Raw genomic sequence first — 15,137 nt, 5'->3', positions numbered from 1 at the left:
GAAGGAAGTCGGCCGTACCCTTTCGACGGAAATATCCCGGCATTTGCCTAGAGCGATTTAGGGAAATCACGGAAAACCTAAATCAGGATGGCCGGACTCGGGTTTGAATCGTCGTCCTCCCGGATCCGTGTCCAGTGTGCTAACCATTGTGCCACCTCGTTCGGTCGACAATAAAACTAAAGTGTTACAGTGTGGATAAATTTTAAGTATGTAAATTATTGTTCATGCCCCACTAGGGTAAATTTTTACGGCGTTTACCGGGCTCCTCAAAGAGTTGACTGATAAACATGCCATTGCTATAAAGATATATAATGTAAGGAGACTTCTATTCTGATATTATACGCGTATATATATTATCATGCTGTAGAAATAGATCTACATACAGTTGTTTGTTCCTCTGTATCAAATGCCACTGAGGTTGGGTTACACACCCGAATACTGGATTGGCAAATAAACATTTCAATTGCAGCTTCAAAAAATTTTTTAAGGCTGCGGAGTACCAGCCATTCCAGATCTTTACTTGTATCTTTGCCATTTAACAGTCATCCGACGTGTTAATTTTTCCATACAATTTGAGGGAAGCAGTCAAATCTTCGTAACTTTCTGCCACGATATTTCCATCCGTGATCTTCCGACCGTCGTCGGGTGTCCTGTTTACACCAAGAGATGGTCTGAAGGTTCTTGGCGGAAACATCATAAGAACAACGTTGAAACATCCGGTACCATTCTTGAAATTTTATGAAACGGCCTACATCTAGATGCCGAATGCGAAGCTATTGGCTTACCAACTGAGTCACCACGAACGGTTTTCCAAAAAACTTTAGCCATTGACGCTATTTCGATGTAAGAGATCTCGTTGCGAAAGCATACTTGATCTCTCAGCAACAAATAATCCTGGACAAATAGGGAGTATCATGACGAATACAGGGATTAGCGATCACAAGGTAGTTGCTGCTAGGCTGAATACCGTAACACCTACAACCATGAAAAAGAAACGCACAATACATCTATTTCAAAAAGCTCATAAAAATGCTCATAACGCAATTTTCCTTCCGATCTGATCATGAAAGGGTAGAAAAGATGTAAAATGATTTCAAAGAGATAGTATCGACGGCAATTGAGAGATATATACCACATAAATTAATAAGTGGTGATACTGATTCCCCATGGTACACAAAATTTGTTAGGTCGCTGTTGCTGAAGCAACGAAAAAAGAATGCCAAATTTAAAAGAACGCAAAATCCTCAAGATTGGCAAAGTTTTGCAGAAGTTCGAAATATAGCGCATACATCAATGCGAGATGCTTTTAATAATTTCCACAGTGAAACTCTGTCTCGGAATCTGGCAGAAAACCCAAAGGGATTCTGGTCATACATAAGCACACCAGAGGCAAGACGCAATTAATATCGTCACTGCGCGATGACAACGGTGAAGTCACTGATGACACTGCCACTAAAGCAGAGTTACTTAACACGGTTTTCCGAAACTCCTTTACCAAAGAAGACGAACTAAATATTCCTGAATTCCAATCAAGAAGAACTGCCAAGATGAAAACATAGAAGTGGATATCCTCGATGTAGCAAAGCAGCTTAAATCACTCAATAAAGGCAAGGCCTCCAGTCCCGATTGTATACCAGTCAGGTTCCTTTCAGAGTATGCTGATACAATAGCTCCATATTTAGTAACTATATACAATCCCTTGCTCACAGGGAGTTCCGTACCTAAAGACTGGAAAATTGCTCAAGTCACACCAATACCCAAAAAGGGAAATAGGAGCAAACCGGTGAATTACAGGCCCATATCACTAACGTCGATTTGCAGTAGGTTTTTAGAACATATACTGTGTTCGAACGTTATGAATTACCTCGACCGAGCAGGTTGGCGCAGTGGTTAGACACTGGACTCACATTCGGGAGGACGACGGTTCAATCCCGCGTCCGGCCATCCTGATTTAGGTTTTCCGTGATTTCCCTAAATCACTCCAGGCAAATGCCGGGATGGTTCCTCTGAAAGGGCACGGCCGACTTCCTTCCCAATCCTTCCCTAATCCGATGAGACCGATGACCACGCTGTCTGGTCTCCTTCCCCAAAAAACCAACCAACCAATTACCTCGAGAAAACGATTAATTGACACACAGTCAGCACGAATTCAGAAAACATAGTTCTTGTGAAACACAACTAGTCCTTTATAATCATGAAGTAATGACTGCTATCGACAGGGGATGTCAAATTGATTCCATATTTTTAGATTTCCAGAATGCTTTCGACACCTTTCCTCACAAGCGTCTTCTGACCAAACTGCGTACCTATGGAATATCGCTTCAGTTGTGCGACTGGATTCGTGGTTTCCTGTCAGAAAGATCACAGTTCGTAGTAATAGACGGAAAGTCATCGAGTAAAACAGAGGCGTTCCACAAAGAAGTGTTATATGCCCTCTATTGTTCCTTATCTATATTAACGACATAGGAGACAATCTGAGTAGCTGTCTTAGATTCATTGCAGATGATGCTGTCATTTACCGTCTTGTAAAGTCATCGGATGACGAATTGCAAAATTATCTGTATAGTGCGAAAAGTGGCAATTGACCCTGAACAGCCGGCCGCGGTGGTCTAGCCGTTCTGGCGCTGCAGTCCGGAACCGCGGGACTGCTACGGTCGCAGGTTCGAATCCTGCCTCGGGCATGGGTGTGTGTGATGTCCTTAGGTTAGTTAGGTTTAAGTAGTTCTAAGTTCTAGGGGACTTATGACCTAAGATGTTGAGTCCCATAGTGCTCAGAGACATTTGAACCATTTGCCATTGACCCTGAATAAGGAAAAGTGTGAAGCTATTCACATCAGTCGCAAAATTTCGATTACGCGATAAGTCACATAAATCTGAAGACAGTAAATTCAACTAAATACTTAGGGATTACAATTACAAATAACCTAGATTGGAACGATCACATAAATAATGTGGGTGGAGCAACCAAAGACTGCGATTCATTGGCATAACACTTAGAAGGTGCAACAGGTCTACTAAAGAGACGGCTTACACAACGCTTGTCCGCCCTGTTCTGGAGTATTGCTGTGCGGTGTGAGATCCGCATCAGGTGTGAGTGACGGATGACATCGAAAAAGTACAAAGAAGGGCAGCTCGTTTTGTATTATCGCGAAACAGGGGAGATAGTGCCACAGACATGATGCGTGAATTGGAGTGGAATCATTAAAACAAAGACGTTGCGACGGGATCTTCTCATGAAATTTCAGTCACCAGTTTTCTGCTCCGTTGGAACCCACCTACATAGGGAGAAATGATCATCACGATAAAATAAGAGAATTAGGGCTCGCACAGAAAAATATTAAGTGCTCGTTTTTCCCGCGCGCCGTTCGAGAATCGAACGGTAGAGAGACCTTGAAGGTGGTTCATTGAATCCTCTGCCAGGCACTTTATTGTGAATAGCAGAATAATCATGTAGATGTACATGTAGATGTTGATAAATACATAAACGGAAAATAGATAACTATTACAGCGGCAGAGAAAGCCTGCGTTATATCTAAGAGTGTTTTGTCAATTATTTTCGAAACATTACAACAGCAGACGTGTCACTGAATCGGGTTGTAAGGCGATTTTCGGTGATTCAGCAACTGCACTGCTGGCAGCGAAAGGCGAAGACCCGGATTCGACACCCGGTCCGGCAAACAGCTACACGTCAGGAAGTTTCATAATAGCCTGCACACTGCCGTGGAGTGAAAGTTTCGTTCCGGAAATAACCCCTAGGTTGAGGTTAAGCCGTTCTCCGTTATATCCTTTCTGCCAGACGTGCTAGTCAGGTTAAGTATGCGTGTGAGACCGTAACTTTATGCTAGGTGTAAACCAGTCACCAATCCATTTTAGTTATTAACATCTTTATTTACTGTTCTGCCGATATGGCAGACATTTTCCGTACATAGGACATGTTACTTGATGTTGGAATTTTCTGTCTACTGTAAATGAGAATGTGGAGGAAAGAATGACATTTAGATACGCTGTAATAATTTAGGTAGATTTTGCTACACATGAAATTCGTACTTTTCAACAACAGACAAATCGGTGTGCGTTACAATGATGCACAAGAGGTTTGTATCCTTCTCGTCGTTACTGCAGCTTTTCCCTAGAGTATAATTCCTTCGATAGTTTTGATTTTACAGCGGAATAGCGACGGATTCTCCAACGCGATCTTCTTTTCGTGACTTTTCGCAGTTATACCTTAACAATATGTTTCGGGTGCAGTTGTTTGTCTTCATTTTCCCATAGATTTTTTTTTTTGAAGTGTTGTAATGCATGTTGCTTCGGAGTCCATGCCTTTGGCATTTACATAATACGCTCTTTCGATTTAACTTCAGACGTTTAGCTGTTGAACAGTTACCTACAGGACTACTATAAATGATTCATTCGTTTTCCAAGCTGCATATTTTCCAAAGCGTTATACGTAGAAATGTTGTTGATTCATGAATAGAGCCGCAAACTGATAAAGTTAGTGTGTTGCAATTGCTCTGGTCACTCGACATACGTCCTAGTGACAGTAAAGTTCGTTCCATACCTAATGTAGCAATCCTATCAATGGTCATCCCTGCAGCTCCGATGCGTTCTCGGAGCTGTTCTCCTGTTATTGTTAGTGGGGTTACGTAATCACGGCCCTCAATGTACTACCAAAGGGAAAAGTCACAAAGAGGCAAACTGGGAGGAAAAAGATGGAGGGGGAGGGGGGGGGACAGAGCCATATCATCTTCACCACTACGCCCAATCCAGCGATGCGGTAGTTCGTCGTGTTAGTAGCGACGAACATCGATGCTCCAGTGAGGGGATTGGAAGATGAAATTCTCAGTATCAGCAGTGATTTGTAAAAAGAACCACAAATGCGACATATGAAAATAAGAGGTACCAGTCACAGCCTTCTCGCAGTAGAAAAGCCACCCACACAGCTTCGCCTGCACAGAAAACATTAAACGTCGTGGAACCTCGGCCATATCCCACAATTTCATGAGGATTTTCAGTGCCCGACACTGTAGATTAACTTTGCAAATAAACTGAAGGATTCTTCGTCGTTGAATATCAGCATAGAGGCGAAATGTTCATTCTTAATTGTGATTCAAAATTGAACTTGCCGGTCATAATCTTAAGGTTGTAATTGTTGCACGAGCTGCAGGCGGTACGATTTAAAATTTAACCGCCGTCGCAAGATTTTCCACACAGATTGCTACCGCATTCCAAGTGAGTGGTTTGCGCGGACTGTTGTTTTTTTTTTTTTTTTAACCACATACGAAACTTTTCCTCGCGCTCTCTACTATTGCATTGATCGACGGGTACTTTTCTGTTTACAAAGAGAACCAATGTCCTAAATTGTGGATACCAACGCACAATGCTCTGTTCACAGAGCGGATCTTTTCCATAATACACTCCTGGAAATTGAAATAAGAACACCGTGAATTCATTGTCCCAGGAAGGGGAAACTTTATTGGCACATTCATGGGATCACATACATCACATGATCACACTGACAGAACCACAGGCACATAGACACAGGCAACAGAGCATGCACAATGTCGACACTAGTACAGTGTATATCCACCTTTCGCAGCAATGCAGGCTGCTATTCTCCCATGGAGACGATCGTAGAGATGCTGGATGTAGTCCTGTGGAACGGCTTGCCATGCCATTTCCACCTGGCGCCTCAGTTGGACCAGCGTTCGTGCTGGACGTGCAGACCGCGTGAGACGACGCTTCATCCAGTCCCAAACATGCTCAATGGGGGACAGATCCGGAGATCTTGCTGGCCAGGGTAGTTGACTTACACCTTCTAGAGCACGTTGGGTGGCACGGGATACATGCGGACGTGCATTGTCCTGTTGGAACAGCAAGTTCCCTTGCCGGTCTAGGAATGGTAGAACGATGGGTTCGATGACGGTTTGGATGTACCGTGCACTATTCAGTGTCCCCTCGACGATCACCAGTGGTGTACGGCCAGTGTAGGAGATCGCTCCCCACACCATGATGCCGGGTGTTGGCCCTGTGTGCCTCGGTCGTATGCAGTCCTGACTGTGGCGCTCACCTGCACGGCGCCAAACTCGCATACGACCATCATTGGCACCAAGGCAGAAGCGACTCTCATCGCTGAAGACGACACGTCTCCATTCGTCCCTCCATTCACGCCTGTCGCGACACCACTGGAGGCGGGCTGCACGATGTTGGGGCGTGAGCGGAAGACGGCCTAACGGTGTGCGGGACCGTAGCCCAGCTTCATGGAGACGGTTGCGAATGGTCCTCGCCGATACCCCAGGAGCAACAGTGTCCCTAATTTGCTGGGAAGTGGCGGTGCGGTCCCCTACGGCACTGCGTAGGATCCTACGGTCTTGGCGCGCATCCGTGCGTCGCTGCGGTCCGGTCCCAGGTCGACGGGCACGTGCACCTTCCGCCGACCACTGGCGACAACATCGATGTACTGTGGAGACCTCACGCCCCACGTGTTGAGCAATTCGGCGGTACGTCCACCCGGCCTCCCGCATGCCCACTATACGCCCTCGCTCAAAGTCCGTCAACTGCACATACGGTTCACGTCCACGCTGTCGCGGCATGCTACCAGTGTTAAAGACTGCGATGGAGCTCCGTATGCCACGGCAAACTGGCTGACACTGACGGCGGCGGTGCACAAATGCTGCGCAGCTAGCGCCATTCGACGGCCAACACCGCGGTTCCTGGTGTGTCCGCTGTGCCGTGCGTGTGATCATTGCTTGTACAGCCCTCTCGCAGTGTCCGGAGCAAGTATGGTGGGTCTGACACACCGGTGTCAATGTGTTCTTTTTTCCATTTCCAGGAGTGTACTTTCCGAATGCACGCTGCAGTGTTGTTACAGATAAAGATGTCGCATATTCCAACACACAAAACTGTTTTCTTGCTTTGTCGCCATTTTGTCAAGGCACATCACTCGTAATGCCAATTGGTGGGCACAACACAAACTCGAGGAGTTTACGCTTCAATTCATGCATCTACCGTATTTTTACATTTCATACTTTCGAAAATATAGACGAAAATTAGTCTACTTTGCATATTTTCACTCGCTTATGTCGTATGGTATTATATTTTGGGGTAACTCTTCCCATTCTTAAGGGATATTTTTGGCTCAGAAACAGGCGGTTCGGGCAATAAGTAGTGTAAGTTCACGAACCTCTTGTCGACCCTTGTTCACGAGTATGGGTCTTTTGACATTGTCCCTCAATATAAGCAGCATTCACTGAGTTAATACTCGGCAGAAACCTTCATTTCGATCGGACTTCTTAACTCTTGTGCAGAAAGGTGTGCAGTATACTGCTGCATCCATTTTCAATAAACTACCACTCGAATTCAAAAATCTTAGCAGTAATCCACGTGCTTTCAAATTGAAACTGAAGAGTTCTATTCTGTCGAGAAGTTCCTTGAAAAATTAAGCTGATTCTTGCTGTATTGTTGATTGCGTTTACATTAACCTATGGAATGACTTTTTTCGGGTTCATAAACATTTTATTTTTATCTGTTATTACTTTTATGTTGTAATTTCATGTACTGACACGTTCCATGACCTTGGAGATTTGCTCCTCTATTTGGACCTACGGAACTCTACGTGTTAATAAATAAATAAAAAGCAGTATGAATAGGTTTACAGGTGAAGAGATGGCCGATATGCAGCTCGTGTATAATTTTACTGAATGCAGTTTAAGAGCGGCACAACGGCGATATGTTGAGCCGTACTCGCTGCGACGGCAACCACATCTAAGAACTTTTGCATCTGACAAAGCCAACTCCTCACGCACGCCCCCCTCTGATTTAGTGGTAAGACGGCCCAGTGAATAACGCGTCAAAAGCTGAACACAGATAAAGAGTGAAAACAGGAAGAAGCTGTACTGAACTGTGAAAAAAGAAACTAAATAGAAACAGTGAACGGCCCAAGTATCCAGGCTATACAAATAACGACAGCGTTGTTGTTCTGTGGTCACGTTGTTGGCCTGTGACGAGGCAAGTCCCGGTTCAAATCTCCCTCGTGGCCTTTTATTTTTTTATAAAAGTATGAATCGTCCGTCCTGTCATTGACGATGTCTGTTAACTGTATTCAGGTTTGTGTCTCTGTCGTGAAACGTCCGTCAGCAACAGCGAGGCGTACGGGAGGGGCCTCCAGACGTAACGTATGTCCTTCTTGTTCTACACAAGTATCACATGTTATGACACTTGTGTTCCGTTTCGGAAGTTTTGACTCTCGGATTCCTCTCTTGTAACATAGTTCACACTCGTTTATTCGTTGTTTTCATTTCTGCGAGAGGACTATGCGGCATCTCGTCCGCTCTCACTTTTCATAACATTTACTTGGAACAGTAATATATTCTTACCACTCGACTTATAGTCTGTAAGCTATGTACAGTATGACAACCGTCGAGACTACAGAAGGAGAACAGACACGTTAATGAGCGAACGGACAGTTCTTAATTTTTTGAGGAAACAAAATAATGATGTACGACGGAGGCTTGAACAAGAATCTCCGACTCCGTAGTCCGACACCGTAACCACACAACCACGACGCCGTGGTTCTTATAGTTCGCTCGATGTTGTACATCGGAACTTAGACCGTTCACTGTTTCTTTTCGCGTAGTTCAGTTTACCTCCATCTTTTTTTATGTTTGATCTGTGTTCATTTTTCGATGTGCTATCCAGTGGGCAATTTTACCACTAAATCTGAGGGGGTGCGATGGGGAGTTCCCCTAGAGAGAGATGCTCCGTTACATTGTGTTTTGTGCTGTACTTTTTGGTGAATGCATGTTACAAGACTTGAGTCTGTTGGAAAGGTGCTTTCATAGGAACAATGGGATTATAAAATTTGTAAACCATAATTAAATTAGCGAGTATCGAGCTGTTGCAAACCACGGGTCTCTTATTAAAAAATAATAAACCTCAGAAAATATACATGAACAGTCGTGTTTGTCATCAGATATGTAAGTTTTATTTAGTTTTGTTTTATTTGCCTTGAAATTCCCAGAAAAAAATGGAAACCTATCACAATACAGTCACAGGTGCAAATATTACCTTGAGGTCTATTTAACTGTGTTATGAACGTTACAGAGGTGAAGAGATTCTCAGAATTTTCTTAAGTCTGAGACATTATACCAGGTTACATACGACCTTATCTTTGGTCCGGGAGATTCAAAAGATTTCATGAGCTTGAAAGAATCAGACGTCTTTGGAGAGACAGAAATTTCAAACTTAGGACGTTGTGGACATGCGCAGAAACAAATGGAAGTAAGGTTACAGAAAATAAAAAAAAATATATGAAGCGCAAGAAACTAATGATAAACCACTAATAGATCGTAGACACCTCACAGAGACCTGAGGTAGAATTGCTGCATTGCTACTTTGTTTTGAGAGTAAGGAAAAGTGCAGTGTGAGCAGTGTATTTTTAAATTTTATATAAAAAAACTTTTCACAGTATGCACCTTGCTCGGAAGGTTCTGCATCATGGTGGTTTCAGAGGGCACTTATCGATGAGGATATCCGCGTTCATAAGAAATGTTGATAACAATTAAAACTGTCTTTCAGGCTGTAAACGACGCGTGCCTTTTAGATAAATGTCTCCACGTCTCGTACGCAAAACCCGAATGAAGCCGCGCGTGGTAGCCGATCGGTCTCGGGCACCTTTTCACGGTTCGCGCGACCAACCCCGTCAGAGGTTCGAGTCCTCCCTCGGGCATGGGGGTGTGTGTGTTCTCCTTAGCTTAAGTTAGATGTAATGGGTAACCTTAGCGGCCGATGACCTCAGTAGTTTGGTCCCATAGGATATTACCACAAATTTCCAATTTTTCCCGAATGAAAGTTTCCTTCACATAATTTGGGTATTAAAACCGCTGGACCCGTAACATGTTTAAGTGATACATCAAATAGCAGAACTAAAGGAGGAATTGGGACAGACATTGGAGATTACATGGTCTTTGTAGTTATCACTGCCGACACGAAGCGGCTCGTCGCACCACAGAGATGAGAAAAGCTGGTACTAAGAAAATATCAAATAAAAGATACAAAGGAAGACCAGCTGCTGTGATGCTATATGAGTTATTTGAAATTTCGTATATACTTTTTGTGTCCATTAACTTTCGTTTTCAGTGTTTTAGGTACAGTTTACTCTCAAATTACTTGGGAATGTGGGAGGGGGGGGGGAGAGGTTATATAAATTTGTGTGCCATTTCATCCAGCTATTACTTTAGAATGAGAGCAACAGCTTCCCTTAACTTTTCCAAAAAGAACTGGAAAGATCACCATTTTTCCAGCAATTTCTACGTATCACACATCATACTGTCCGCAGCTCGTGGTCGTGCGGTAGCGTTCTCGCTTCCCGCGCCCGGGTTCGATTCCCGGCGGGGTCAGGGATTTTCTCTGCCTCGTGATGACTAGGTGTTGTGTGATGTCCTTAGGTTAGTTAGGTTTAAGTAGTTCTAAGTTCTAGGGGACTGATGACCATAGATGTTAAGTCCCATAGTGCTCAGAGCCATTTGAACCATTTTGAACACATCATACTCTTTGTTTATTTTTGCATTATGGGCACAAATAGAAAGTAAATGTTGTTCTCCTTTTATTAGTTATTACGCTGTTATTACATTATGTGAATGTGTCTGCGTTAACCATGTAACTTTTCGTGTAAAGTGAGCCGCAACTGAATTTTTCAGTAGCAAAAATTAATAAATTTCATGGACGGTACAAGTGTGTTGCCTGATACCGAGTTTACGGCAAGGCATTTGGTACTGAGTTGAATAGAGACAATGAATAGTTTTGTGTAAATCTCTGAAAGTTATGAAGCTGCGATACCCGGTATCCTTAACCCATGTAGGGAAATCGCAGAGAAGCTAAATCTGGATGACCGGACGAGGTATGAGCCGTCGTCTTCCCGAATACGAGTCCAGTGTGTCATCTTCCTCGGTGATTTGTTTATTTTAAGACAGGACACTGTTGCTGGGCTCGAAGTGGGCGAGTTGCTCGGGCAAAGTTCCTCAGAGATGACCCCCTTTCGCTGTGGGTGGTGCAAGCGTAGTAGGCGATCAGTGTCAGTCGCGCCGGACAGCTCGTCCTAACGGCCCCACCGACGCCGCGACAACCTCTTCCACGCGCGGAAGCCTCAGGACTGCGCCGGCTTTTCTTACGCAACTAGGGGGGACGCGGATCAGCTGCTCCGAAGCGACGCGCGCGCCCCTAGCGGCCAAGTTGGCAGGCGCCGGCCGGCGCCTCAGCGGTCCTGTCCCGTTCCTTGGCTCAGTGCGTTGTCAGACGCGGTTGCGATAGGGTCGTTATTGCTGCGCTCGCGATTCTCCCGGTCGCGGCCCGGCGCCGACATGGTGCGTAGCTTGGCTCAGTGGACCAAGACGCTCAGCTTCCCCGCGCGGCTGTCTCCCAACAAGCAAACGACGACGACCACGCAGACACAGACGCCGCCCCCGCTGGACCTGCAAGTAAGTGTGGCGACGACATTTCTCGGCCGGCGCATCCGCTAACGGACACGCCTGGAGGAGCAACAGCACAGCACCGTGTGCTCTTTGTCTGCAACTAACATCTCGCTGGCAATTCGCCAGCCGTTAGTTCCTCTCTCACTGCGGTTCAACGCTCTGTCGAGAAAACCTACGCAAATGGGCAACCAGATATCTCCGATCCCTGCGGACCTGGTCGGCGCAGTGTACTTGCTAGGAATTTGCTTTCTGTTTCCAAGTTTACAGACCCTCCCTCATCTTCAATTTCCTACACAGTGAGAATGTGCAGTTGGAGCTTACGTTAGCCTTCTTATGAATTGTTGTTGTGAAACATTCAAATGCAACAATACTGGTGCTCATAAATAACACGTGCGGATTGTAGTTTGATTCTGAAGGGGTTAACCCAGTAAGAAGAGTCAGTGTGCAACAAAGACCTTTGGACATAACCGTTTCTTTTTTTAATATCTGTTTTAAGTTCCATGTATACTTCCAATCTTCCGTTTCAGTTTTGTGACCTTTCTGCTCGTCATTACTGCAGATAACTTTCTGTTTGCACAAATAAATATTCAATGTTAGTAACACCATAACTTCTTCTATTTCCCATTCATACTGTCACATCATCATCATTGAGGGGATTATTTCCGCCTTTACATTTTGAATTGTGTTGGTGTCATGCACATGCGGTGCTTTTTGAAGTCGCCAGTGATACGAAGAAAAGACTGTGAAGTTTACCCCCGACTGTTATAATGTTGACAGTTGTTTCGTATATTGTCATACATATCAATAACTGTAAACCTGATATTGCAATATTTCGACGACATTACAAAATGAGTAGTTGAAGGCTTTTTCTTCGGAAATTTCGTAACGTATTAATGTCCCAAATTTGTTGCTGAACGTATCAACATTGCATTGCTCCAACGTTCAGATGATTTATTCTGGTTTTTAACAAATTGAAGTATGATTAAAAAGCGTTCTTGGTATCAATCTGCGTTGTACAGAATTCTGTGGTAATATTTTCTTATGGAATGAACGTGTCCAGGATAGGTCACAACTGCCGTGTAAGAGCGCAAGTACTAGTATAGTATAGTTTTAGTATAACGTTTCGTTTGGTAACGATAAATGATTCTCAAAGTCTGAGAATGAACGAGTACAAAAATTATGGTCGTAATTTACAACTTCGCTTTTCAAGATACATTCATTAGTAAACCAAAGTAGGACGTCTAACTACGAAGCTTTTCTAGTCTAAAGTATATTCAGTCAAAAACTGAGAACATTGTGCAGTAGATTTTTTTATTAATGTAGTCGTGTACTGAAATTTAAAACTGATATTTGCTTACAACATCTGCAAGACACAGAAATGTTATAGAACCCCGAATTTTGCCGTTGCTTCTGATTCGTCGCGCGATGTGTCACACTTTAATGTTTTGTTGAAAGTTCCCATAGAAGAACAGCGCATGTTGATCTGGGTTTTACATCTTCAGAAGTAATCGCTACAGAGGAATTGGAAGTTTGAATTAAAAGTTGACTGTAGGAAGCTAACGCTGTTTCCGCGAGAACCTCTTTTTCAATGAAAGATTAATTTGGAACCCCTATCACTTACGAATTTCTGGTCGGAGAATGCATAAATTATAACCGTGATGAGAATAACGAGGCTATTGCAATAATAGTGGTACTGGACTGAATCACTTTGCCGTGGCGTGAATTTCGTAGACGCAAAATGGGCTGAATCCTTGGTCTGCGCTCCGTGCGCCGGTGTCACCTGCACTGCGAGATGCAATCTCTGCCACCCAGCAAGTTCTTGCGGTTACGAAACTGCTCCACAGTAATGTAATACGGCGCGGTGGCCGTCGTATCCGATCACACCGGCCGCACAACCCAACTTCGGATGCCAGCGAGTGAGCGTAATTGTATCAAGCAATTAATGTCAATTATGTCCATCTTACTCTACACAGCTACGCCTACGGCCCTGACGAAACTATCAAGGCACGTCACGATCCAAAGCACGTGTTGGCTGTTGCAGTAAACGTTACCGATGTAAATCTCTAGAGATTAAACATAATGTACCCACCAGCAAACTAGAAAGGATTGGTTGCACTGCGTCTGTTTTGTAATCATTTTGCAGCCAGTTGTGAGAAGTTCAAATACTCCTTTCCAAAAAGATACGAGACCAGAGTAATAAAAAATCGAGAAATGTTAAGAAGTTGGTTTTAATATTTCAGATGTTCTACATAGCCCCTCCCCTCGACCTCCCCCCCCCCCCCCCCCAACGTCCACTCGAGTACAAAACACAGATCGTCCATACAATCATTGTGAAGCTGTCAGAAAAGTCCTTTGGGGCGCTGTTCAGCTCGCACTTTGCTATGGTTTGAATGTCGGTTGTGTCGTCAAAGGTTTGACCTTCATGTGAATTTCTTCACCGTGTCGTTTTGTGGTCAGTTCGTATTGATAACACCAAGTCTCATCGCCCGTGATATCAAGTCGCAGCAGGCTTCGCTGTTTTCGTTTGAGGGTCAGGGTGTGGGCGTTGGATATTGACACTCGAATGGCAATAGCCTCACAAGAAGTTGAAGTGTCGGTTTATGTTGGTTCAAATTGATCTAAGCACTATGGGACTTAACATCTGAGGTCATCAGTCCCCTAGACATAGAACTACTCAAATCTAACCAACCTAAGGACATCACACACATCCATGCCCGAGGCAGGATTCGAACCTGCGACCGTTGCAGTAGCGCGGGTCCAGGCTGAAGCTCTTAGAACCAACCGCTCGGCCACAGAAGCCGGCGGTTTATGTTGTTGTTCAGTAGTGCGTCTTATTTCTGTATACTATTTTCCTGTGCTTGTCAGTAGCAAATGATGAGCCTAGAGGGCTTCCATCGAGTGCCTTTAGAATTTTGCAGTAATAGTGAATGTCTTGGCCTAGAGCCAATGTCAGCAGGCGGACTGTGTGTGAATCCGTAAATTCATGAGAAGTTGGACACAAGCTGTAGAACATACGTGGATTTCTAACAAGTCTCTAGATTCATGCTGTTGCAATGTGTAGTTTTATTTTGTTGAAACAGACTGCTAGAAACAGCAAAACTTAATATTTTCGTGATTTTGTAATTGTTTTTTAAACGATTTGTTTTGAAACCCACCTAATCATATATAGCTTGTGTGATACCGACTGTCTTTGAATACACAAAACGGTTTAGTTTCTCCATGATAATTTCTATTTTATTAAATATAATGTACCAGCCTCCTTGGCCGAGGACGCGCGAAGTGGAAATATCCTTGTTTCGCTATTTCCATTCGAGTGGCAATATCCACTGCCTGAAGTGTGCGTGACATGACTATGCAAACATTCTGAAGAATATCTTGAACATTAGATTTAGAGATGTTGCTCCGCTGCTATTTATGACCCAATAAAGTTGACGCACTAGGCTCCACGTCAATTACTTAACAGTGCCAGCTCACATCTGAATGATCGAATGCAAAACTGTTGTTTGTTGTTGTTAGTTAAAGCTGTCACCGTATTTACTGCTTTGACGTCGCTTATATGCCAGGAATAAGATCAGTCTCGGAACTTTTTGGACGGACTGTGTATATTTTGAGAATTCCGCTTTGGGCAATACACAGTTTCTCTCTTTTGTCCGTGAATGTTTCAGCGATCTT

The 15,137-nt window shown here is 44.0% G+C and overlaps 1 protein-coding gene across 2 annotated transcripts in view; it reads left to right on the top strand.

Annotated features, from left to right (window-relative positions):
• LOC126197885 (TNF receptor-associated factor 4) overlaps nucleotides 1-15,137 on the top strand; it is a 684,818-nt gene that overhangs the window by 541,070 nt on the left and 128,611 nt on the right. Inside the window, exon 1 of one of the 2 annotated variants that reach the window (XM_049934674.1) lies at nucleotides 11,291-11,471. The exons of the other annotated variant lie outside the window; for it this stretch is intronic. Within the exon in view, the coding sequence (XP_049790631.1) occupies nucleotides 11,355-11,471 (117 nt within the window). The 5' untranslated portion in view covers nucleotides 11,291-11,354. Of the gene's footprint in view, nucleotides 1-11,290; nucleotides 11,472-15,137 lie in introns of those variants that run through there. 2 annotated transcript variants of the gene reach the window in all.

This window comes from Schistocerca nitens, chromosome 1 (genome assembly GCF_023898315.1).
Source record: "Schistocerca nitens isolate TAMUIC-IGC-003100 chromosome 1, iqSchNite1.1, whole genome shotgun sequence".
NCBI lineage: Eukaryota > Metazoa > Arthropoda > Insecta > Orthoptera > Acrididae > Schistocerca > Schistocerca nitens.
Note: the sequence above shows the minus strand (reverse complement) of the source record. Positions and strands in the feature narration are given on the sequence as shown.